The 26,005-nt window shown below is 37.3% G+C and overlaps 1 protein-coding gene and 1 long non-coding RNA gene across 4 annotated transcripts; both read left to right on the top strand.

Moving 5' to 3' along the window:
* Positions 1–3,809: 3,809 nt before the first annotated feature.
* LOC106058531 (uncharacterized) lies at positions 3,810–24,585 on the top strand. Of its 3 annotated transcripts, none has more exons than XM_056030724.1 (8): positions 3,810–4,000; positions 7,158–7,184; positions 12,529–12,705; positions 16,377–16,406; positions 18,127–18,222; positions 19,753–19,866; positions 22,163–22,189; positions 24,423–24,585. In XM_056030724.1, the coding sequence occupies exons 1-8, from the start codon at positions 3,904–3,906 to the stop codon at positions 24,494–24,496; spliced, it is 642 nt and encodes a 213-aa protein (XP_055886699.1). In that variant the 5' UTR covers positions 3,810–3,903; the 3' UTR covers positions 24,497–24,585. The 3 variants fall into 3 exon arrangements, with proteins under 3 accessions (XP_055886699.1, XP_055886698.1, XP_013071442.2); XM_056030723.1 differs by having other exon boundaries at positions 3,813–4,000; positions 12,403–12,705; XM_013215988.2 differs by lacking the exon at positions 18,127–18,222 and having other exon boundaries at positions 3,815–4,000; positions 12,403–12,705.
* LOC129926478 (uncharacterized) lies at positions 7,301–9,472 on the top strand. Its single transcript, XR_008778153.1, has 3 exons — positions 7,301–7,847; positions 8,474–8,584; positions 8,699–9,472. It is a non-coding gene; the product is annotated as an uncharacterized LOC129926478 (long non-coding RNA).
* Positions 24,586–26,005: the final 1,420 nt, after the last annotated feature.

Here is a 26,005-nt window from a genome sequence, read left to right as displayed (position 1 = left end):
CTTTATGCTCTACTGGCACTAGGGACGAAGGAGCACTAAATCAAAGAAATGTAGAGGCCTAACTTTATGCTCTACTGGCACTAGGGACGAAGGAGCACTAAATCAAAGAAATGTAGAGGCCTACCTTTATGCTCTACTGGCACTAGGGACGAAGGAGCACTAAATCAAAGAAATGTAGGCCTACCTTTATGCTCTACTGGCACTAGGAGCACTAAATCAAAGAAATGTAGGCCTACCTTTATGCTCTACTGGCACTAGGAGCACTAAATCCAAGAAATGTAGAGGCCTACCTTTATGCTCTACTGGCACTAGGAGCACTAAATCCAAGAAATGTAGAGGCCTACCTTTATGCTCTACTGGCACTAGGGACGAAGGAGCACTAAATCCAAGAAATGTAGAGGCCTACCTTTATGCTCTACTGGCACTAGGAGCACTAAATCCAAGAAATGTAGAGGCCTACCTTTATGCTCTACTGGCACTAGGAGCACTAAATCCAAGAAATGTAGAGGCCTACCTTTATGCTCTACTGGCACTAGGAGCACTAAATCAAAGAAATGTAGAGGCCTACCTTTATGCTCTACTGGCACTAGGAGCACTAAATCCAAGAAATGTAGAGGCCTACCTTTATGCTCTACTGGCACTAGGAGCACTAAATCCAAGAAATGTAGAGGCCTACCTTTATGCTCTACTGGCACTAGGAGCACTAAATCCAAGAAATGTAGGCCTACCTTTATGCTCTACTGGCACTAGGAGCACTAAATCCAAGAAATGTAGGCCTACCTTTATGCTCTACTGGCACTAGGAGCACTAAATCCAAGAAATGTAGAGGCCTACCTTTATGCTCTACTGGCACTAGGGAATAAGGAGCACTAAATCAAAGAAATGTAGAGGCCTACCTTTATGCTCTACTGGCACTAGGGACGAAGGAGCACTAAATCAAAGAAATGTAGAGGCCTACCTTTATGCTCTACTGGCACTAGGGACGAAGGAGCACTAAATCAAAGAAATGTAGGCCTACCTTTATGCTCTACTGGCACTAGGAGCACTAAATCAAAGAAATGTAGGCCTACCTTTATGCTCTACTGGCACTAGGAGCACTAAATCAAAGAAATGTAGAGGCCTACCTTTATGCTCTACTGGCACTAGGAGCACTAAATCAAAGAAATGTAGAGGCCTACCTTTATGCTCTACTGGCACTAGGAGCACTAAATCAAAGAAATGTAGAGGCCTACCTTTATGCTCTACTGGCACTAGGGACGAAGGAGCACTAAATCCAAGAAATGTAGGCCTACCTTTATGCTCTACTGGCACTAGGAGCACTAAATCCAAGAAATGTAGAGGCCTACCTTTATGCTCTACTGGCACTAGGGACGAAGGAGCACTAAATCAAAGAAATGTAGAGGCCTACCTTTATGCTCTACTGGCACTAGGGAATAAGGAGCACTAAATCAAAGAAATGTAGGCCTACCTTTATGCTCTACTGGCACTAGGAGCACTAAATCCAAGAAATGTAGAGGCCTACCTTTATGCTCTACTGGCACTAGGGACGAAGGAGCACTAAATCAAAGAAATGTAGGCCTACCTTTATGCTCTACTGGCACTAGGAGCACTAAATCCAAGAAATGTAGAGGCCTACCTTTATGCTCTACTGGCACTAGGAGCACTAAATCCAAGAAATGTAGAGGCCTACCTTTATGCTCTACTGGCACTAGGGACGAAGGAGCACTAAATCAAAGAAATGTAGAGGCCTACCTTTATGCTCTACTGGCACTAGGGACGAAGGAGCACTAAATCAAAGAAATGTAGAGGCCTACCTTTATGCTCTACTGGCACTAGGGACGAAGGAGCTTAAAGAAATGTAGGCCTACCTTTATGCTCTACTGGCACTAGGAGCACTAAATCAAAGAAATGTAGAGGCCTACCTTTATGCTCTACTGGCACTAGGAGCACTAAATCAAAGAAATGTAGAGGCCTACCTTTATGCTCTACTGGCACTAGGAGCACTAAATCCAAGAAATGTAGAGGCCTACCTTTATGCTCTACTGGCACTAGGGACGAAGGAGCACTAAATCCAAGAAATGTAGAGGCCTAACTTTATGCTCTACTGGCACTAGGAGCACTAAATCAAAGAAATGTAGAGGCCTACCTTTATGCTCTACTGGCACTAGGGACGAAGGAGCTTAAATCAAAGAAATGTAGGCCTACCTTTATGCTCTACTGGCACTAGGAGCACTAAATCAAAGAAATGTAGAGGCCTACCTTTATGCTCTACTGGCACTAGGAGCACTAAATCAAAGAAATGTAGAGGGCTACCTTTATGCTCTACTGGCACTAGGAGCACTAAATCAAAGAAATGTAGAGGCCTACCTTTATGCTCTACTGGCACTAGGAGCACTAAATCCAAGAAATGTAGGCCTACCTTTATGCTCTACTGGCACTAGAAGCACTAAATCAAAGAAATGTAGGCCTACCTTTATGCTCTACTGGCACTAGGAGCACTAAATCAAAGAAATGTAGAGGCCTACCTTTATGCTCTACTGGCACTAGGAGCACTAAATCAAAGAAATGTAGAGGCCTACCTTTATGCTCTACTGGCACCAGGAGCACTAAATCAAAGAAATGTAGAGGCCTACCTTTATGCTCTACTGGCACTAGGAGCACTAAATCAAAGAAATGTAGAGGCCTACCTTTATCTTTGTGTGAGTCTGGGAAGGCTATTTGAACAGATTGTGGTTTAGTAATTGTAAGTTAAGGTAGCCATGGCTACTTTACGTCCTCTGTCCTGAAGTGTAGCTGAGGTGTTGACTTTTCCAAGAGTATTACAAAGGAAAAGAAGATGAAGTCAAACTCTTAAGATCTCGAGGAAGTAGGGTCAAGGTGTATACGAAAATCTTGACATAGAAAAGTATTAGAAAAACTTTTTTCATCTAAAAAAATAATAAATAAGATCAGTTACAAAATAGAAAAATAATCCTACGGACTCAAAAATAATCCTACGGACTCAAAAATAATCCTACGGACTCAAAAATAATCCTACGGACTCAAAATGATTTTAAACGACAGTTTATGATTTTTAAATTTTTAAACAGTCAACCTTAGAGTTTGAGGAGTGGGCCAAGTTCACTTATGCAGCATCCTAAATGTGGCTCCACAAAGATGGCCTAAGGCAGAACAAAGAAAGAAATCCTATGCCGAATTGGGAGTCGAACACTTAGGGAGACTGTGACAGAGCGTCGCATGAGGTTTGCGGGACATGTTCTCCGACGAAATGAACTACGCATAACAAGACTTGCGATGACATGGAGGCCAATACGAGGAAAGTGCAAACATGGACGTCATCGTACAACTTGGCGCCACACCTTCATGGAAGACCTCAGAACAGTGGACACAAGATGTACAGACATCTTTGTGGAGATAGCTTTCTGCCCAATGCGCCGAGGATCTAAGTCTAAGTAAATTAGTCAACCTACTACTAATAGTAATATCTTCGATGAGAGATGAGTCAAATGTCCTAGTGAAGCATCTCTGTGGCATCTCTGTGGCATTATATGTCTCGAGAGACGATCTTTTCCCTTTCATGGTGAAGCTTACATTGCAAATATTATTGTTAGGAACGCTTTAAATAGTCCACTCAAGAACATAGATGCATTGCATTCAGGATATTGATTGTTTTATTGGTGTCCATGTTCCAGGTGGAGGTATTGTCCTCCCCCACCCTGTTTACCATAGTAGACATGTACTTTTGTCCAACATTCCAAAGGAAATATCCGATTATCGCACTGGGAAAACACATTTTAGACATAGACATATATATTTATATAGATCTAGGTCTATTGCTCTAGATCTTTTGTTTTTAAATTAGATGTAGACTAGAACTAGACTCTAGATGTTTTCTTGTTTTCAATGTATTATTTCTATTTCTTTCAAGATCTTCTAAGTCATTTAATGTTGAAGCTTTGTTTTCTTGCGTCGGAATTTGTTCTAGTAACACTCTTTTTAGGTAGGCAAGCAATGAGCAAATAGTGGTTTCTATTGGTTCTGTTGACATTGTCGCTGTATACAATGTTATCTAGAGCTACAATTATTTCTCTTATCAATTAGTATTATCATCTAGACTAGACTAAATCTAGACTAGAACAAGATTCTAGATCTATTGTAATATTAGGCATGGACTAATTTGAGAATCTTGACTTTCTTGATTTGAAGAACAATCATAGAGCATATATTAGTATGCAGGGGAATAAAACAGAGAAAATCTGCTTTGAAGGAGAGGCAACAACCTGGATGGAAGAATGTTCAACCCAACTTTGAAGGATAGGCAACACCATGGATGGAAGAATGTTCAACCCAACTTTGAAGGAGAGGCAACACCATGGATGGAAGAATGTTCAACCCAACTTTGAAGGATAGGCAACACCATGGATGGAAGAATGTTCAACCCAACTTTGAAGGATAGGCAACAACCTGGATGGAAGAATGTTCAACCCAACTTTGAAGGATAGGCAACAACCTGGATGGAAGAATGTTCAACCCAACTTTGAAGGAGAGGCAACACCATGGATGGAAGAATGTTCAACCCAACTTTGAAGGATAGGCAACACCATGGATGGAAGAATGTTCAACCCAACTTTGAAGGATAGGCAACAACCTGGATGGAAGAATGTTCAACCCAACTTTGAAGGATAGGCAACAACCTGGATGGAAGAATGTTCAACCCAACTTTGAAGGATAGGCAACACCATGGATGGAAGAATGTTCAACCCAACTTTGAAGGATAGGCAACACATTGGATGGAAGAATGTTCAACCCAACTTTGAAGGAGAGGCAACACCATGGATGGAAGAATGTTCAACCCAACTTTGAAGGATAGGCAACACCATGGATGGAAGAATGTTCAACCCAACTTTGAAGGATAGGCAACACCATGGATGGAAGAATGTTCAACTCAACTTTGAAGGAGAGGCAACACCATGGATGGAAGAATGTTCAACCCAACTTTGAAGGATAGGCAACACCATGGATGGAAGAATGTTCAACCCAACTTTGAAGGATAGGCAACACCATGGATGGAAGAATGTTCAACCTAACTTTGAAGGAGAGGCAACACCATGGATGGAAGAATGTTCAACCCAACTTTGAAGGATAGGCAACACCATGGATGGAAGAATGTTCAACCCAACTTTGAAGGATAGGCAACACCATGGATGGAAGAATGTTCAACCCAACTTTGAAGGATAGGCAACACCATGGATGGAAGAATGTTCAACCCAACTTTGAAGGAGAGGCAACACCATGGATGGAAGAATGTTCAACCCAACTTTGAAGGATAGGCAACACCATGGATGGAAGAATGTTCAACCTAACTTTGAAGGATAGGCAACACCATGGATGGAAGAATGTTCAACCCAACTTTGAAGGATAGGCAACACCATGGATGGAAGAATGTTCAACCTAACTTTGAAGGATAGGCAACACCATGGATGGAAGAATGTTCAACCCAACTTTGAAGGAGAGGCAACACCATGGATGGAAGAATGTTCAACCCAACTTTGAAGGAGAGGCAACACCATGGATGGAAGAATGTTCAACCCAACTTTGAAGGAGAGGCAACACCATGGATGGAAGAATGTTCAACCCAATTTTGAAGGATAGGCAACACCATGGATGGAAGAATGTTCAACCCAACTTTGAAGGATAGGCAACAACCTGGATGGAAGAATGTTCAACCCAACTTTGAAGGATAGGCAACACCATGGATGGAAGAATGTTCAACCCAACTTTGAAGGAGAGGCAACACCATGGATGGAAGAATGTTCAACCCAACTAGAACAAAAGAAAAAAAACAAACAAGAAAAACGTTAGGACACATCGGCTACAAAAAAAAGTTTTTGGCTCAGTTTTAAAAAAAAGCTGACAACCCAGTCCAACAAGTCCGTCACGCCTTTCCAAAGAAGGGTCGTTATCAGAGATCCGTGGCTAGAGTGAGGGGCCCTTACTGTGGTGGTTACAAGATTTGAGCATGAAGAAATTCTCCATGGTCAGCGTGGTTCCCCGCATCTTCTAGCGATTGGGGCTCAAGGAACGGGAACTGTGCGCCACGTATATGGAACCACCCAATCTTAGTAATGGGCGCTTGCTTTGGGGAACCTTCACACAAGACTTGGAATAAATTGTTCCTTATCCACTAAATACAATTCTTTCCAACGGTCATCTGGATAAAGACTATTAAAGACACATTCTGCGCCGATTTCCTACTGGACTTTTACAATGTACAATGCTGTGTCAAGAAATTAATCTATTTTTTTAAAATTCCAAATTGCATACAGCTGACACGGTTCACTTAAGAAGTTTACATTTCATTTTGTATGCCTTTAGCGAATCCTAAATCTTGGTAGAACCAGGGATTGACCAAAAACAATGTATTATTGTTTTTACATTATTGTGTCTATTGTATATGTTTGACCAAGCATTGAAATTATGAAAATCGCTTGTGTAATAAAATTACAATTCCTCTATTCAACACGTATCTTCGTGTAAAAACCTTCTGGGGAAAACCTGGACACGGATCTCGAAAACGTCGATAACGATTTGTACTAGAAATTGGACAGCTGTTGTATATCGTTGGGGAGAAATCTTATTGGGAAACTCTCGTTGGACCATTATAAGTTTTCAGAATATAAAGAGAAATTTAAATTTGGTTAGAGAACAAGAAAATATTTTTCTTCAGCAGAATATTCGAGTTTGGATATTTTCGCATGAAGTTTCTATTCATAGGAGAGCTTAATAAATTAATATATATCTATATCTAAGGCCTATCACTAGAATATAATAAAGTCTAGTAGATTTATACATACCTCCGGTTCGGAAGCCAAGCGCCTTACCGCTCAGCCACCGCGCCTCCCGAAGGGAAAGATGCGGGGAGAAAAAAATGTTTCATTCTTTCAAATTCATAAGTTATTAAGAGTAAAATCAAATAAATGGCATAAATAGCAACTATAAACTGCGGACGTTCCAGCCCAGTATCCCACTAGACATGTCTAAACACCCATACACTTCTCTCAGAAACTTTCTTAAGGTGTTACTTATAACAATTAGACACATTTCATAGCTATAAAAATAATGTCAATTTTGTATTTTGTTTTTCTAATTTCTTATAGTTGAGGCTCAAGTCCCATGTAAAAAAGGTGAGTACACACACTGTGCTTAAGTAGCATGTACAAATAAGTACACACCATAAGTCTCAAGTCCCGTGTAAACAAGGTAAGTACACACACTGCGTAAGGGGAGGATTACCTTTGAAAATAGTCATTTTGGACCCAAAAATGGATTTTTAGATTTAAACGTATTTAGATAGCTTATCCATTTATTTACTAGAATAGAATGTTCAATTTTCTGAAATATTGCTTTAAATTATACTTTTTTTCATTTTTAGGGTGCTTATTAATCAAGATTTGATTGAAAAACGTAAAAATCCCCCATAGTTACGCCTATAATAACTCTTTTGCATAGCAAATACTCTGGTCATATTTGGTATCAAATTGTTCGGCTTCAAAAGCACTTTTAAAATTTGGCAACACTTCCTAATCTATTATAAGAAGTTTTTAGCTAAATTTAGAAACTTGCGTACTCTATTTGGTAAGTTTTTCGTATAATTATAGCCCACTCATAAATACTGAACGCTGATTGGTTGCTTACCGGAATACCCCTAGTGACTGTGTATACGTCAGCTTATCGAAAATAGAAAAACAAACATGCTGCCGTTTTCTCGTTGCAAACAAAACAGTTTCAGTATCATAAAATAAACGTTTTTGTATGTTTTATTCTTGCTATTCGGAAATCTTCATCATGTGAGTATAATAAATAGGATTTCGTGATTCTAGATCTACGAGTCTTGTCTACATTACTCTAGATCTACACTAACTAGTGGTCATATATTGAATCCAGCCAGGTCTAGATCTAGATCCACTACTAAATATAGATCTAGATCATTATCTAGGACTAGATCTACTAGATGCATAGAGGCATAGATTATTCTGTGCCAAGATGAAGATAAAAGAAAGGAACAGCGTATTGAAGCTCATATAAACACTAGATCTAATTCTAGATTAGTAGATCTAGACGTCTAGAAGATATAATTCAAATCATGTCAATGTAAATAGTAATAGTAAATAGACTCCTCCTACTCAAACACTTCAATTTTAAACAGCTTTCAATGTTAGATGTAGATGTATGTATTGAATAGATAGTGTCTGAGTGTGCAACCTAGTTTTGACATGGACTTTATACTATTATAAGATTCAAATCTATATTAATGATAATCCAACTGACTGTAAGTAGACATGACATTTTGCTTTTTTATTAACATGGAACCTAGATCTAGACATCAGAAGCTACTAATTAATGACAATATTTGTTACCTGTGCCCTACATATTCTATACAATTGATTATCACCATATATCAATCTTTTGTCAGGTTTGAAGTACTACTGGTAGCAGAATGAAATCCCTGCCTCCAACATAATACAAAGATTGGTTTGAATCTCACCAAGTTAATTGTGATATCAACTAGATCTATTCTATAAAGGTTAGTTTTTTTGTTTCTTGTTTTAAAACCTTATTTATTTAGAATAATTATGTTGTTGCCACTTGATGTTTACTTAATTATTTTTCTTATACTTTTTTGTTCTCTATTTTTTAGGATTCAAGCAATGGTGGCGACGCATTCCGCTGAAATATTCTGGAAGATATTCATCAACGAGTTTAACTGCGATACACCACAGTGTTATCCAAATCTTTTAACAGAGTGTGTGGGATTTAACCTTTTGAAGATATAAAAGTAACCTAAGAACAGTGCTACTCAATTTACCAAAGGCTATCAGAACAAGCAAATTATACAACGATGTAAATTTGGGGAAACTCAAAATACGATTACGTCGATTCGCTCATGAACTAGAAACTTTTGGACCAAAATCTAGATTTACTAATCCAGAAAAAGAAAACTGTTCTATTTTAGCGGCTGTGGGACAACTTAATGTAAATTTTTCTTTTGTCAGTGTAATTAAAACTTTTTTTCAATTATTAGGCCAGCAAGAAAAACCATCCACTTAGATTATCAAGCTTTCAGAAAATCTTAAGAAATGCAATTTTAAAAAGTTATAAAAAGATTACTGTTGTTGAGAAAAGATGCTAAAGCACACATAGAATTTCAGTTGATAGAAGCAAAAGGAGTTTGTTAATATTCTGGAAAGTTTTAAATCCATTGTTTACATTTTGAATTTTTAGCTATTTTTCTCATATTGCTATCGACTTATATGATCATCTTAAAAGTACTATAACTTAAAAACTTATTGATGAAATGATGTCAAATTTTTTACATTATAAGACTATATTTAGTTATCAAAGTGTGCAGTGTTATTTATTCAAATATAGTGATTTTACATAGTTTGACAAATAAATTTTAGTTTTAAATCAATTTTTCTTAGATTCTTATTTTTCCAAAAATACCAAAACTAAAATTGCTATTACTTTGCAACCATTTAAGATATTTGCATAAAATTTGAAACACTTAAAGATATATGTTAGTACTTTAACGTGACATCCAGCGTTTTTTTTTTAAATTCATGATGTTCATTTTATTGTCTTTGACATCTCTAAAAAAAAGTTTTTTTTGTAAAAAACTATACCACTTATTTTACTTCTAAATCTTGTGAAAACAAATAGAATTGTAATAAAAATTGAGATGTCACATTATAGAGTCATGTTTGCTTCTTCAAAATAAAAAAGTTTGAGTCTTTTTTATTGATTATTAAGAAAGGAAAAGCATTTTAAAAATCATATACAAAAAACAAGATGGCGGCCGTTACCATGGCAACCACAAAAGTGACACACAATTTTCTAAGGTTTTTTTATCAGGGTGAGTTACTGTACCAACCAACCAGTTTTGATAAGTTTCTGATCAATATTAAAGAAAATAATTTTTTTAGGTGTACCTCCGTAAGTAGCATGTACAGGTAAGTACACACCGTAAGTCTCAAGTCCCATGTAAACAAGGTGAGTACACACACTGTGCGTAAGTAGCATGTACAAGTAAGTACACACCATAAGTCTCAAGTCCCATGTAAACAAGGTGAGTACACACACTGTGCGTAAGTAGCATGTACAAGTAAGTACACGAAACGCCAGTAGCATGTACAAGTAAGTATACAAAACGCCAGTAGCATGTACAAGTAAGTACACAAAACGCCAATAGCATGTACAAGTAAGTACACAAAATGCCAGTAGCATGTACAAGTAAGTACACGAAACGCCAGTACCATGTACTAGTAAGTACACAAAACGCCAGTAGCATGTACAAGTAAGTACACAAAATGCCAGTAGCATGTACAAGTAAGTACACGAAACGCCAATAGCATGTACAAGTAAGTACACATAACGCCAGTACCATGTACTAGTAAGTACACAAAACGCCAGTAGCATGTACAAGTAAGTACACAAACTGCCAGTAGCATGTACAAGTAAGTACACATAACGCCAGTAGCATGTACAAGTAAGTACACAAAACGCCAGTAGCATGTACAAGTAAGTACACAAAACGCCAGTAGCATGTACAAGTAAGTCACAAAATGCCAGTAGCATGTACAAGTAAGTACACATAACGCCAGTAGCATGTACAAGTAAGTACACAAAAAAGCCTGTAGCATGTACAAGTAAGTACACAAAAAGCCAGTAGCATGTACAAGTAAGTACACAAAACGCCAGTAGCATGTAGAAGTAAGTACACAAAAAGCCAGTAGCATGTACAAGTACACAATAAAGCCAGTAGCATGTACAAGTAAGTACACAAAACGCCAGTAGCATGTAGAAGTAAGTACACAAAAAGCCAGTAGCATGTACAAGTACACAATAAAGCCAGTAGCATGTACAAGTAAGTACACAAAACGCCAGTAGCATGTACAAGTAAGTCACAAAATGCCAGTAGCATGTACAAGTAAGTACACATAACGCCAGTAGCATGTACTAGTAAGTACACAAAACGCCAGTAGCATGTACAAGTAAGTACACAAAACGCCAGTAGCATGTACAAGTAAGTACACAAAATGCCAGTAGCATGTACAAGTAAGTACACAAAAAAGCCTGTAGCATGTACAAGTAAGTACACAAAAAGCCAGTAGCATGTACAAGTAAGTACACAAAACGCCAGTAGCATGTACAAGTAAGTACACAAAAAGCCAGTAGCATGTACAAGTACACAATAAAGCCAGTAGCATGTACAAGTAAGTACACAAAACGCCAGTAGCATGTACAAGTAAGTACAAAAAAGCCTGCAGCATGTACTAGTAAGTACACAAAACGCCAGTAGCATGTACAAGTAAGTACACAAAAAGCCGGTAGCATGTACAAGTAAGTACACAAAAAAGCCAGTAGCATGTACAAGTAAGTACACAAAAAAGCCAGTAGCATGTACAAGTTAGTACACAAAAGGTTAGTAGCATGTACAAGTAAAAAAAGTAAAGTTCCCCTTTCAGACCTTGTGGTCTATAGGGCAGATGATGTAAAGGTCATCTGTTTCTGTGGCCTACGGTTAACAAGGGTGTCATGTGGCCAGCACAACGACCAACCGCCTTTACTTTTCCCTAACTAATGTCAGGTACCCATTAGAGCTGGGTGGACTCAGAGGCGCCCGAAGATCCCGAAATTAAAAATCCCAGTCTTCACCAGGATTTGAACCCCGGTCACCGGTTCGGAAGCCAAGCGCTTTACCGCTCAGCCACCGCGCCTCCCAGCATGTACAAGTAAGTACACAAAAAAGCCAGTAGCTCTAATGGGAACCTGGCTTTAGTTGGTGACAGTAAAGGCGGTTAATTGAGTGCTGGCCACATGACACCTTGCTCGTTAACCGTTCGCCAAAGAAACAGAAGACATCAACATTAACTGCCTCATAAATCGCAGGGTCTGAAAGGGGAACTTTACAATTAGACATGATGACAGTTAGACCTAATGGCAGTCTTTTATGGACGCTGGCCCGATATGATGAGTTTGAATAATTAAGGCAATGTCAAGGCCAGGTGGCATTGTAACAAAATTCAGTGTCCCAATTAAAGAATAAAATGCTAGTAACACAGAAACAGTAACACCGGTTTCTGGCAAGACGGGACAGTGTCTTAGACACGGATAAAAGCCTGATATTTTCACATTTTAGGCTAAGCCTTGCGGATGTAGGACCGGACCCAAAATAGTAGGATATGTCTTCTTTTTGCCGCACGTCAGATAAACTGTACCACGTCATTTATTCGCTTAAAGACAAGTTGATGACGTGATTGATGTCGGTTAATGACTAAACAGACTTTTGTTTTAACAGCAGTACCTTGTTATTGAGTTAAATATTTTTTGTTTGGGTTTCAGAAATTGTTGAGACCTCTCTAAGAATCAACAATGATCTCGCCCTACTACAGGCTACAAACAAAACTTGCGATCTGGCACTGAACACCAGCGCCGGCGCCCTAATACTGTTTAAATTCATCACCACAGGCCTGAACATTGCTCAAAGCACCTTATTATTCAGCGGCTGTCTTTTGGAGGTGACAGAAAACAGTGATAGCGTGGCATTGATCATAAAGATCAACTTCAGTACTACGAATCTGACCTTGATCTACAGGTACTCGGATAATTGTAACCACATGGACTCTATCTGGTGTCGTGTTTTAAGTAAGAAATATACATGTATACATCTATCAATACATTTGTATTACTTTAGATTTTTTTAAAATAGGTTTTACAGCGACTTTTAAAACATGTTAATCTTTTAGTTTGTTAATACAATTTCTATCGGTGAATCTATTCTAGACCTAGTTTTTTGTGTCATAACAAATGCGTGAATTATTCAAACCTATATACCTACTCCAGTGGCGTCACTAGGGTGCGTGTCACCCGGTGCGGTCAGCTCAAGTTGGCACCTCTCCCCCGCAGCCCCCCCCCCCCCCCCCCCAATGTCTTAGATTGGTCATGCTCTCCAGTTTTTTTAGTTTCTTAAAGATTCACTTTTGCTGAGATGTCTTCTCAGTCTTGGTATTTCTATTTAAATGTCAAACTTGATTAAATCAGCAGAGTTGCTGCAGGTTCACAGGTTAACTAGGTTCAAATGTTTCTACCTATTCAGTGTCTATGCCACACAGAATACAGTAGACGATGTCACCCTGGCTTCTCTACCAGATCTTCCAGTATTGGAATGCCTAGATGAGCTTCCGAGCCTTGGTGATCTCAAAAAAGCAATTAACTGCATGAAAAATAGAAAATCTCCAGGGAGTGATGGTATCCACTGGAAGTAGTTAAAGTCAACGAATCACTCCTGCTCCCTGAACTCTATATTCTCCTCTGCCGCTGCTGAGAAACAGGTCATGTCCCAAAGGACATGCGTGACGCAACTATAGTGACAATATACAAGAACAAAAGGGATCGGAGTGACTGCAACAATTATAGGGGTTAGGGTTAGGGTTAGGGTTATAGTTGGCAAAATCTTTGGTACAGTGGCGCTATTCAGTCTGCAAGTGATAGCTTCTAGAGTCTACCCAGTGTCTCAGTGTGGATTCAGGAGTGGTAGGTCCACTATAGACATGATATCCTCTCTACGATTACTGCAGGAGAAATTCAGAGAGAGAGACAGACCCCTTTACATCGTTTTTGTTGATCTGACTAAAGCCTTTGGCATGGTCAGCAGAAATGACCTTTTCAAACTCCTGAGGAAAATAGGTTGCCCTCCCAAACTACTGAAGTTCATTGAGTGCTTTCATGAGGAAACGAAATTTACTGTCCAATTCAATGGAGCCCAATCAGTACCTTTTGAGGTTAGCAGTGATGTCAAGCAGGGATGTGTGCTCGCACCTACTCTGTTTGGCATATTATTCTCCTGTCTACTGCATTATGCGTACAACGACATCAACGAAGGTGTGTTTCTCCATACAAGATCCTCTGGAAAACTATCAGAGAACTCCTGTATGCCCGTGATGCCCAAAATACGGCCCGCGGGCCACATCCGGCCCGCGATGTGCTTCCATCCGGCCCACCGAAACGTCGGCACAAGATATAGCCAATCCCCCCCCCCCCCCACCCCACCCCCAAAAATGTATCTTTACCTACGTTAGAGTCCTCGCATTTTTTCTAATGGATTACTACCAAGGCGTTTAACATTTGTGCGTTCATGAGATAGGACTATACAATCTACAAGGCAAAGTGAACGTGTCTTTACTTTTATGTAGAACATGGTACAATTGCTAACCAACATGTTTGTTTTTATAAAGAAAGTCTGGTGGCGGTTTAAAAAAAAAAGCAAAATATAAACAAAACTGACGCCTTTTTTTGAAGTGTAAAGGGAAAATTCAAATATCCCAATAATTCAATGTAAGTACTGGCTCCTCGGGTTTGAAATAAAATAGTTTTAGGTCAATTTCATTAAGTTTTTGTATCTTTTCCATCATGTGACCCGCGACACTGGTGTTGGAAATTAAAATGGCCCGCAGATTGAATTGTGTTTGGTATCACTGATGTATGCTGATGATGCAGCTATTGTGGCTGATTCTGATATTCAGCTTCAGTTCCTGATTGACAAACTATATGCTGCTTGCCAGAAGTTCGGGTTAAACATTAGTCAAAGCAAGACTAAGATACTTGTCCAGAACACAAATACTACACCTCAAGTAAACATTAATAGCCAACCACTAGAAATTGTTGATCACTTTGCTATCTCGGCTCCATCATATCCAACAATGCTCTTCTGGATAAAAACATTAACAACGGGATAGCCAAAGCAATGGCCACCATGTCACGGTTGCAGAAAAGAGTGTGGGACAACATATTGCTGACTAACAATACTAAAGCCCTAGTCTACCGGACCTGTGTGTTGAGCACCTTGCTGTACGGAAGTGATACTTGGTCAACTTACTGATGGCAGGAAAAAAAGCTGAATGTCTACCACCTCCGATGCCTAAAGCGGATCTTTAAAATAAGGTGGCAAGATAGGATAACCAATGAGGAAGTGCTACAAAGAGCAGGATGCCAGGACATCCGCTCTGTTATCAGCGGCAGACGCCTTGGTTGGCTTGGCCACGTTCGTAGAATGCCAGTAGGTCGACTTCCACAAGACATTCTGTATGGCGATCTAATAGAAGGGAGGAGAGCCGCTGGTCGCCCACTTTTACGTTATACGGATGTATGCAAACGCGACATGAAGCTTTTCAAAATCGATACTAGCAGCTGGGAAAAAGTAGCACTGGATAGATCCACATGGAGAGAGAGCATAAAGGAAGGGTCTCGGATTGCAGATGCTATACACTACAGAAGCAGAAAGAAGGGTGATAATGCAACGGCGCCTGGTATAACATATGCCCAACCTACGAGCCCAGCTGTGTATCAAGGATTGGCCTCTTTAGTCACACAAGAAGTTGCAAAGGGAAAAGATCCTCTCTCGAGACGTAAAATGCCACAGACTACTTCAGTGATACCTCCTAGTTTCTCTTGAAGCTCAGCATAAAGCACTCACGCATTCACATGTGTTACTTTTCTTCAGTAGTGAGTCTCGAATCTTAAGACATTTTCTTCTGACATTTTCTTCTTGTTCCTTGCTGTCACATTTAAAAATGTCATACTTTTGATAAATAAAGAAAACAAAAATAGAAGCACTTCTAGCTTGGCCACCACTTTGTTATTAGCTAACTCTTTAATATCAATGAACTCTTGTGTGTCGCTGTTTCCCATACCTTATATAGTATGTTTCCATTAGGAGGACGTGAATGCTAAGATAACTTACATGTTCATTCATAGCAAAAAAAGCTTTTGAAACATATCAGTAAATGAGCAACAGTGTAGAGAGACTGTGACTGACCATCCTCGCTGGACCAGTAGTAGAAGTATTTTGATTACTATCCATTGGTACGATACTGTACACACACGTTTTGTGTGTTTGATCTACCTGGTGAAGTAAATACCTGCAATCATTTACTAATGTCTTAATAGGAACGGAAAAAAGGGATATAAATAATAAAAAAAAAACAAATGGGAGATTGATAGAAAATAAATGACTGGAAGTGATAAAAAACAAAAATTAATGCTCTAGTCCTAATACGTAGCAATTAAAATTATTTAGTCCTAAATGTCATCTCTAGTCCAAAGACATATTAAGTGAAAGACCTCTAGTCCTAGGACCTAGCAACAGAAAGACCTCTAGTCCTGGGACCTAGCAACTGAAAGACTTCTAGTCCTATGACCTAGCAACTAAACTGCATCCCTATCTTCTGACCTCATGTTCAAGTTGTAAACTACTCTTTGAAGTAAATGTAATCCACTTTGATTGATGATATAGAACTCAATGTTTTTCTCTTTTCCAGTATATCACAATAGTCCAGACTGGACAACAGGTGAGCTTTATGAAGGAAGTTATACAAGAAATAATTCTCCAATGTCCACTTGAGACACTGGCGTCTTTATACATACGTCACATCATTGAGATCAGCAAAGTTAATCTTTTTATCTTTCCATGAATTAGGCATGACAGTTTTTTTTTTATTGTTCTGTGTGTAAACAAACAGACACACACACACACACACACAAAGTGTTAGAGAATATTCGAAGGAAGCAAAAGTTGTTTTTTTGTTCATGTTTGTTTCTGGTCAATTTAAGTCAAGAAATTCACAGAATTACATACACATCTGACTACTTTTGAAAAACTCTTTATACCTTTACAGATGTGCACAACATTTTGTTTAAAAATGAGGCTTATCAAAGAAAACTGTCTATCCATGACAAAATATCCACCCCAGGGGCCCAGGTAGTTTGGGCATTATTTAAACGTAATAGAAAATAAAGACATCTATTTGTAATGTCTAGAGAAAAAGACCCAGATTGGGAAACTTAAAATACTGCAGCCTGGGAAAAACGGTGTTCATATGTATAGAATACCGAAAAAAAGCTAATAAGTCTAATAACTGTAATAAATATAATACTATTCGTTAGGTCTTTTTCTAATCATGTTTTCTATGTGTGCAATGAAGTGCCGCCCTGCCTATCAGTTTCTCCAAATTGAAAAAAAAGCTGGCACAGAGCTAGGATCATTTCTTATAGATTGACAATCATTATTTGAGTATTAACTAAAGTCTTGAGACTGCCATCTCTGCAGGGCTCTTCAACCTGAACAAAAATAAAGGAAATAAATAGTAAATGCAGTAGTTCTAATACACTGCCGCTGAAGCAACGTCCGTTGTGACTACCTAGTAGAGAAAAGCATTCCTATGAAAATTAACAATAAAAATTAAGTATGAAAACAAAACCTTGAGTCACGATTTTAACATTTTACCAAAGATGATCACAAATAAAAACAGGGTTACAAAGACAGTTTGTGTGGAAACACAAACTTAAAATCGGCCCCCGAAGTGGTCCACACAGGCAGGCTTCAATATTTTCAGAAAGAACATCCAAATGAAATTATATCAAAGACAAATGAGAGATAAGAATGGAGAAAGAAGATTGACAGATAAATGGTGCTGCAGATCAAAGGATAGGTGCAAGTGAATGCAAAGGTAGATGTGAACCTGGCCTAATTGGTTCCCCTTTCAGACCTTGTGGTCTATAGGGCAGATGAGGTAAAGTTCATCTGTTTTTTTGTGGCCTACGGTTAAAGAGGGTGTCATGTAGCCAGCACAACGACCAACCGCCTTTACTTTTCCCCAACTAATGTCGGGTACCCATTAGAGCTGGGTAGACTCAGAGGCGCCCAAGGATTCCGAAGTTGAAAATCCCAATCTTCACCAGGATTCGAACCCGGGACCCTCGGTTCGGAAGCTAAGCTTTACCGAGCCTCTCCTTGTCTTTACAAAAAGTCATTGTTTTGAATTCTCAGAAACTATACAATTAATAAAAAAAAAAATGTTCAAGAAAATGAAGTTTATAAGATTACTATTCGTTTTAAATTAGGTCTAATTTATAATGCATACTAATTAGCTTTTTCTCTTTAAAAAAACTGCTTGCATAACTGATTTTCAAAATTAGATTTTTCGCTTTCAGGAAGAAAAAGTAGCCGTTGCATCAGAACTTTGAATGGTCTAAAATATTGTGATGTCGAATTTTCAATTTCCTTTCTAGTTTACAAGATCTCCCAGTCTTCACCAGGATTTGAACCCGGGACCCTCGGTTCGGAAGCTAAGCGCTTTACCGAGCCTCTCCTGGTCTTTACAAAATGTAATTGTTTTGAATAAGCTAAATCTTTTATTTGAATTTTTAAAAGTGGCCTATATCAAAAAAAAATATTCAAGAAAATGAAGTTTATCAGATTACTATTCGTTTTAAATTATGTCTTACTTATAATGCATACTAATTAGCTTCTTCTCTTTAAAAAAAACTGCTTGCATAACTGATTTTAAAAATTAGATTTTTCGCTTTCAGGAAAAAAAAAGTAGCCGTTGCATCAGAACTTTGAATGGTCTAAAATATTGTGATGTCGGATTTTCAATATCTTTTCTAGTTTACGAGATCTAAACGGGACGGACGGACAGACAGACAGACGGACAAACATTTCGCACAAAACTAATAGCGTCTTTTCCCCTTTCGGGGGCCGCTAAAAATAGTCACAAACTCTTTTCTATTTAGAGTGTTGATATTTGAATCAAGTCCGAGTCGAATGTTTATTTGCGACACTTTGCATTTTTTTTGGGTGTAAATTTTTGTTATGTCTAACGCACTATTGCAAAACATTTCGTTCGATCTCGTCAAAACATTGTAGTAATGTAGTTACTTTTATTATAATATTACTAGTCGACCCACGACGTAGCATACGCCGCTATTTTGCAGGGCCGCCTTTAGACCACTGCAACCTATGCGAACGCAGTTGGCTCCGCACTTTCATAGGACCCGCTCTAATTCTAGGTATAAATTATTAAATTAAACCATTTTATAACTTATAACAGATTTCCCGCGGCCTCCAGAAATTGCAAAATATACGAAAAAGTCCTGGAAATCTTTTGAAAACATACAAATCTCCTGAAATATATAAACCAAAATTGTCATTTTGAGGTGTCATTCAATATAGGAAACGCCAATCCAACGCGCGATAAAAAAAAACGGCATTATGCAATACCCGTAATTGTGGAATCTAGTGAAAGAAGCTTTTCGCGCCTTAAACTAACGAAGAATTACTTGAGGTCAACAATTCTCGTAGGTAGACTGAAACATTTGGTAATTCTTGCTATTGAGCGTGGTCTATGGTACAGTATGACTTCGCTACACGCAAGGCTCGTAAAGTAATTCTGTACGTAGTAAAAAAAAAATGAATAAATTGCAAAGACGAATTTATTTTCTAATACAAACTCTTAATTTTCACCTATTATCCTTATCCCTACCATAACTTGGCCCCGCTAAATCCGTTTCGCATAGGGCCCCATCATGGTTAAGTCCTGACCTGCTATTTACGGACGGGTGATAAAGAGTGATCTTTCCATGACTTCTTGGTCACAATGGTTAAGTCCGGCTCTGCTATTTAGTCACGGGTGAATACTACTTGTTCTCCCTCCTTTTTTTTCGCTGCTAAAGTTACGTGGGGTAACTCTAGTCCTTTACTTCTTGGTGTCCAAACTGAAGCCATGAAGAGAATTTTATTTAGAGATATTTTGACATACAATAATGATAATTATTATTAGTTGTATTAAAACTATTAAAACACAGAATTGTTGTTTTTTTTAATCTAATAAGTCTGAATATTATGAATTTATTTAGATTCAGAGCCAGCTCCTCCTGATGAGATCCCCAAAGCTGCAGTGCCAATGCTAATACCAATCATAGTTTCCTTGCTAATTCTCTTGGCTATTATATTCGGCTTCCTTTACTGTTGTAAGTTTTTATCTGTGTGGAAGTTTTATTAAAAATAAAGTTGTGTGTGGTATGCCTATCCACCCATCCATGAAGATTAGATCACCAAAAAAACTAGAAAAAGATATTGAAAACTCTCTGTAATGGTATTGAGCTGCTTATAAAAACTTGGGTGTTCCAAGCCAATTTGTTTCTTTGTGTTCTGCAAGAGAACAGTTTTGTTTTCTAGAACTAAACACTGTGAGCCGTTCTTCATAACAAAATACAGTCTTTAAAACAAAGTGATATATTTTACATGTAAGTATAGTGTCCATAATAGGGGAGGGAATTCTTCAAAATGATATTGATATCGGAGGCGCGGTGGCTGAGTGGTTAAGCGATTGGCTTCCTAACCGGGGTCCGGGTTCGAATCCTGGTGAAGACGAGGATTTTTACTTTCAGGATCTTTAGGGTCCACCCAGCTCTAATGAGTACCTGCCATTAGTTGGGGAAAAGTAAAGGCGATGGGCTGTGCTTTCCACATGACACCCTTGTATACCGTGGGCTACAGAAACAGATGGCCTTTACATTATCTGCTCCTCAGATCGCAAGGTCTAAAAGGGGAATTAGATATTTGTTTAAAAATGTATATTGATATATTATGAAGATTTTGACGTAAGGAACACATATATCAACTTAAGGCACACATGTATATCAACTTTAAAGACACACATATATCAACTAAAGGCACACATGTATCAACTTAAGGCACACATATATCAACTTAAGGCACACACATATATCAACTTAAGGCACATATATATATCAACTTAAGGCACACATATATCAACTTAAGGCACACACATATATCAACTTAAGGCACACATATATCAACTTAAGGCACACATATATCAGTTTAAGGCACACACATATATCAACTTAAGGCACACATATATCAACTTAAGATACACACATATATCATCTTAAGGCACACAAACACACACACACACATATATATCAACTTAAGGCACACATATATCAACTTAAGACACACACGTATCAACTTAAGGCACACATATATCAACTTAAGGCACATATATATATATATATATATATATATATATATATATATATATATATATATATATATATATATATATATCATCTTAAGGCACACACATATATCAACTTAAGGCACACACATATATCAACTTAAGGCACACACATATATCAACTTAAGGCACACACATATATCAACTTAAGGCACACACATATATATCAACTTAAGGCACACATATATCAACTTAAGGCACACACATATATCAACTTAAGGCATATATATATATATATATATATATATATATATATATATATATATATATATATATATATATATATATATATATATATATATATATAGATAGATAGATAGATAGATAGATAGATAGATAGATAGATAGAAAGATAGATAGATATCAACTTAAGGCACACACATATATCAACTTAAGGCACACATATATCAACTTAAGGCACACATGTATATATATATCAACTTAAGGCACACACATGTATCAACTTATTTATGAATGGTTACTGTTGAACAAACTCGTTTATTTGGTAAAAATCTAATGCTATATATTGTATGTCTATAATCTTATATTGTATGTCTATAATCTTATATTGAATGTATATAATTTTATAGTGTATATAAATAATCTTATATTGTATGTATATAATCTTAGACCTATTTAAAATAAGATTCACTACATGCATGACTAGATTGACCCATGAAAAGCATAGGACGTAATTGGCCTATTTTTCTGAAGTAATTTCTGCAGTCTATAAGAAAAAGATGAGATTTCAGGCTTATTTTAATTTAGAATATCAATGCGTTAACGTTTCGAGAAACTAACAGTGAGCTTCTAATAACCGAATATTGCCAAGAGAGTTAAAAAATAAGCATGGACCTTATCAGTCGAAGATTCTGGTACTTTTCTTTGAGTGGAGAAGCTCTTTTAGAGAGGATATCAATATATGTGTCTTTACGTGAAGACAATAAACAGGGACAATCAATAGGTTTCAAGCTTTATGTTAAGACTTCTTTTGTGATTCTATTATTAAAAGTAGGTCACTTTGCACGATAATCGTGTTTTGTTTTTTAATTCTTTTTTAAAGATTTCATTTTATTTTCGTGAAAAAGAATTCCGCATTTCCCCAAAACAGGATCCCCAGAATACAATTGAATACTGGCTCACCATATTTATCTCCTGAAAGTACCAGGACTAATCCACTTTTCTCATTATTGAAATATCACATTCAATTGTAAATTTTTTCACAGATAGTAACAAAATGTACATTTTTAAAGGTAAGCAATACTTTGATCTGAAGGTAAGACTTTGATCTGTAGGTAAGACTTTGATCTGTCGGCAATACTTTCGTCTGTAGGCATTTTCTTATACTTAAAATGCATATTGTTAAAAAAAAAGTTCAATGTATTCTTTTTAGAATTAATTTATTTTTGTTGTTACTTTCACACTTTAGAAGTACTAAGTAATAAGAACGTCTCGTCAAATTATAAATGTTAGTGCTGATCCTCACCAAATTAATATCGAGTTTAATTCACGATAGAGTACAAACGATCTGGATATGAGATAGATAATTGTAATTGACATCTATATTACAACCATAATGAATTGCTTTGCATTTCGATACTAGAATGAATACTAGAATAAGTACTAGAATAAATCAATAAAGACTTACAATTGTAAGATATATACATATATACATATACATTTATTAAGTCACATTTAGTGGCTAGTTTTAAACACCCTGTCAGTTCTATACATTGCGCTCAGTTCTAAATATCGAAGTCAGTTCTTTACATTACGATCAGTTCTAAATATCGAAGTCAGTTCTTTACATTACGGTCAGTTCTAAATATCCAAGTCAGTTCTACACACTGCGGTCAGTTCTAAACCCTGCGGTCAGTTCTATACCCTGCGGTCAGTTCTACACACTGTGGTCAGTTCTAAATATAGCGGTCAGTTTCAAGTATCGCGGTCAGTTCTATCTAAATTTAAACATTCCGAAACATTTAAATTATTGGAATTGTGCAGGTGGCGCATTTTCGCGACGAAATATCAGACACTTCATTTGTAAAGTTCCGTTAAAAAATCTCAAAATACTTGCCAGGCCTAAAAAATCAGAGGAAATATTTGGATTTTTTTAAAATAACAAAAGCTTCTATCCACTTTCTCTGTCTGTCAGGTCAAAAACTTTGTACACGTGAATTGTCTCCCACGTCCATTCTTGTATCAAGTTCAAACTTCGCACGATTATTCATTGGTATAGACAGAACACATAGCCAATCAAAAAAAAATTGATTATTAGTCAATTAATTACTGGCAATTAATTATTTTGTTTGATACCAACAAGAGAAATTAATCCTTCAGTATACACAGATACGGCTAAATGTGCACGGTTACGCACACGTTAGTTCTCCCACACCCACTCTCGAGATCAAGTTGAAATTTCAACAATTATTTATTTTACCAAACAAAAGTAAAAAAAAATAAACGAATCAGTCAATTATTTATTGATATTAATTATTTTGTTTGGTGTTGAATAAGGAAAATAACTTCTACATTATTGAGAGAGTATAGTTGTAAGTGTGGGAGTTCTTTTCCTTAGATAAGCTTTGTTTTGTTTTTTTAAAGGATCTCGCTAGTGTTTTTCAGAAGTGTATTCTATACTACGGATTGATTAAACATTCAGAAACATTTCAATGATTAGGATTGGACTGGTGGCGCATTTCGCTTTGAAATAGAAACTGTTTGTTTTTAAAGTAGAACATTGTTCCATTTCAGCATTGAAATAAAACACATGCTCAACCAAGCTGACTCTATAGGACATGACACATTCTCAACCCAGCTGACTCTATAGGACATGACACATGCTCAACCAAGCTGACTCTATAGGACATGACACATGCTCAACCAAGCTGACTCTATAGGACATGACACATGCTCAACCCAGCTGACTCTATAGGACATGACACGTGCTCAACCAAGCTGAATCTATAGGACATGACACATTCTCAACCCAGCTGACTCTATAGGACATGACACATGCTCAACCAAGCTGACTCTATAGGACATGACACATGCTCAACCAAGCTGACTCTATAGGACATGACACATTCTCAACCCAGCTGACTCTATAGGACATGACACATGCTCAACCAAGCTGACTCTATAGGACATGACACATGCTCAACCAAGCTGACTCTATAGGACATGACACATGCTCAACCCAGCTGACTCTATAGGACATGACACATGCTCAACCAAGCTGACTCTATAGGACATGACACATTCTCAACCCAGCTGACTCTATAGGACATGACACATGCTCAACCAAGCTGACTCTATAGGACATGACACATGCTCAACCAAGCTGACTCTATAGGACATGACACATTCTCAACCCAGCTGACTCTATAGGACATGACACATGCTCAACCAAGCTGACTCTATAGGACATGACACATGCTCAACCAAGCTGACTCTATAGGACAAATTCTCTTTTTTTTTTGTCAGATGAATTGAGCACGTCGTATATCACCACAGAAAGTACCTCGACGCGAGACAAGATGAATCCAATCGTCCTGTAGAGCGTCTTACTCTAATGTAACAGCAGAACTCGGATCTAATACTTTGTATGTTGAAGACAAAACTAGACACAATAAACTTCTAGAAGAGAAACAAATGTGTCCTGTGTAGATCAAATTATTAAAATATATGGGACTGTTATCAACAGTTTAAAACAAAACAAATTATATTTCAAAAATACTTTTGAAAAACGAAGCTTATATAAGGGAATAAAACGCACAAGCTTTGACACATCTCTCGATAACTCTCAATACTGCAATAGCTATCTACCTTTTTGTATATAAAAGCAAAATTAATTTATTTTCCACTATCATATACTCTTAAAAGAGCAATTCTTGTAGCCTATATACATATCTACCTGGTATTTTAGTTCGAAAATGGCTCTAACGATTTTCTTTAAAATGTCAAGGTCTATGCATATATATGAGCTAAAACTTCTCGACTTCTACAAGGGAAACAATCGAAGTTGACCATTAAATCGGTTTGAAAATTTTTCATTATCGAAAAATTTGTTTTGGCTAGAATTATTTTGTGAATGAAAATTTTTAACAGGACGTCTTTTTAACAAGACGTCAAAAGGAAAAAAAAACTTGACACCGCTTACGTCATTGGCTTACAGCAGTACACTAAAACATTTCTTTGCAAACATGAAGAACTTGAATGAATCAATTGGCCTAATAAACATTTGACAGTGTCTTATGGTCTCACCTGTAGACCCCATAGCAATTCAATAAAACTCATTGTTAAAAAGAGTTGCTGCGAAATTAAAGCTTAAAGCTCCCTGTCGCACACCTCGACGTATTCAGCCGCTATTCAAAGGTCTAGACGAGATAGTACTGAATTGTAATCTAAGGAATCCTTAGCACAGACTTTTCATGGTTGTGTTGTGTCGCACCAAAAAAAAGGTGCTTTTGAATAATTGTCAAATTTCGTTGTTTCATTATTGTTGACATCGACAAAGTTACTTCCCTTACGGTAAATAAAAACAAAGGCATCAACAAAATGTTTCTATGTTTTAACAAAGTTTATATCAAGTCTGTCTATCTGTCTGTCTAACTGATTCAAATTTTGAACACTATATTTCTTCAACTTCGTATTATCAGAAGTTGAAACGTGGCTCAATCATTTGTTGAAGGCAACACATGGACACATTGAACCAAATAGTGAGAATAGTATTCATTTTGTTGGATACCGAAAAAGAGAAATAAATAATACAATAGTGACATATATGCTTGTAAAAGTGGATTTACTTCACACTGGTTACCTTTTGTAAAACAAAGCTTTCATCAACTTACGAACTCACTCCGTTTGTCAGTCTGGTAAAAACGTTTGTTGGCGTTTTATTTCTTTGGCTGAAATTGTGCACAATAATTTCTGTGCCCTGATGAAACAAGAATAGATACAGAGAATTAACCAATCAGTTGGCTATTTCCTATTTATTATTTTGTTTGGTATCTCGACTGATGGTTGTATAAACTGAATTAGTCTCTTTATAGGTCGCAGCTCAAATT

This window comes from Biomphalaria glabrata, chromosome 5 (assembly GCF_947242115.1).
Source record: "Biomphalaria glabrata chromosome 5, xgBioGlab47.1, whole genome shotgun sequence".
Classification (NCBI taxonomy): domain Eukaryota; kingdom Metazoa; phylum Mollusca; class Gastropoda; family Planorbidae; genus Biomphalaria; species Biomphalaria glabrata.
This window is presented reverse-complemented; position numbering and strand designations above follow the sequence as displayed.

Coding starts and splice junctions, on each gene's coding strand:
- LOC106058531 (XM_056030723.1), top strand. CDS start 3,904: ATGTATTATTTCTATTTCTTTCAAGATCTTCTAAGTCATTTAATGTTG. Junction 7,185..12,402: donor TCAAGTCCCATGTAAAAAAG/GTGAGTACACAC, acceptor TTTGGGTTTCAG/AAATTGTTGAGACCTCTCTA. Junction 16,407..18,126: donor TAGTCCAGACTGGACAACAG/GTGAGCTTTATG, acceptor TTTCCTTTCTAG/TTTACAAGATCTCCCAGTCT.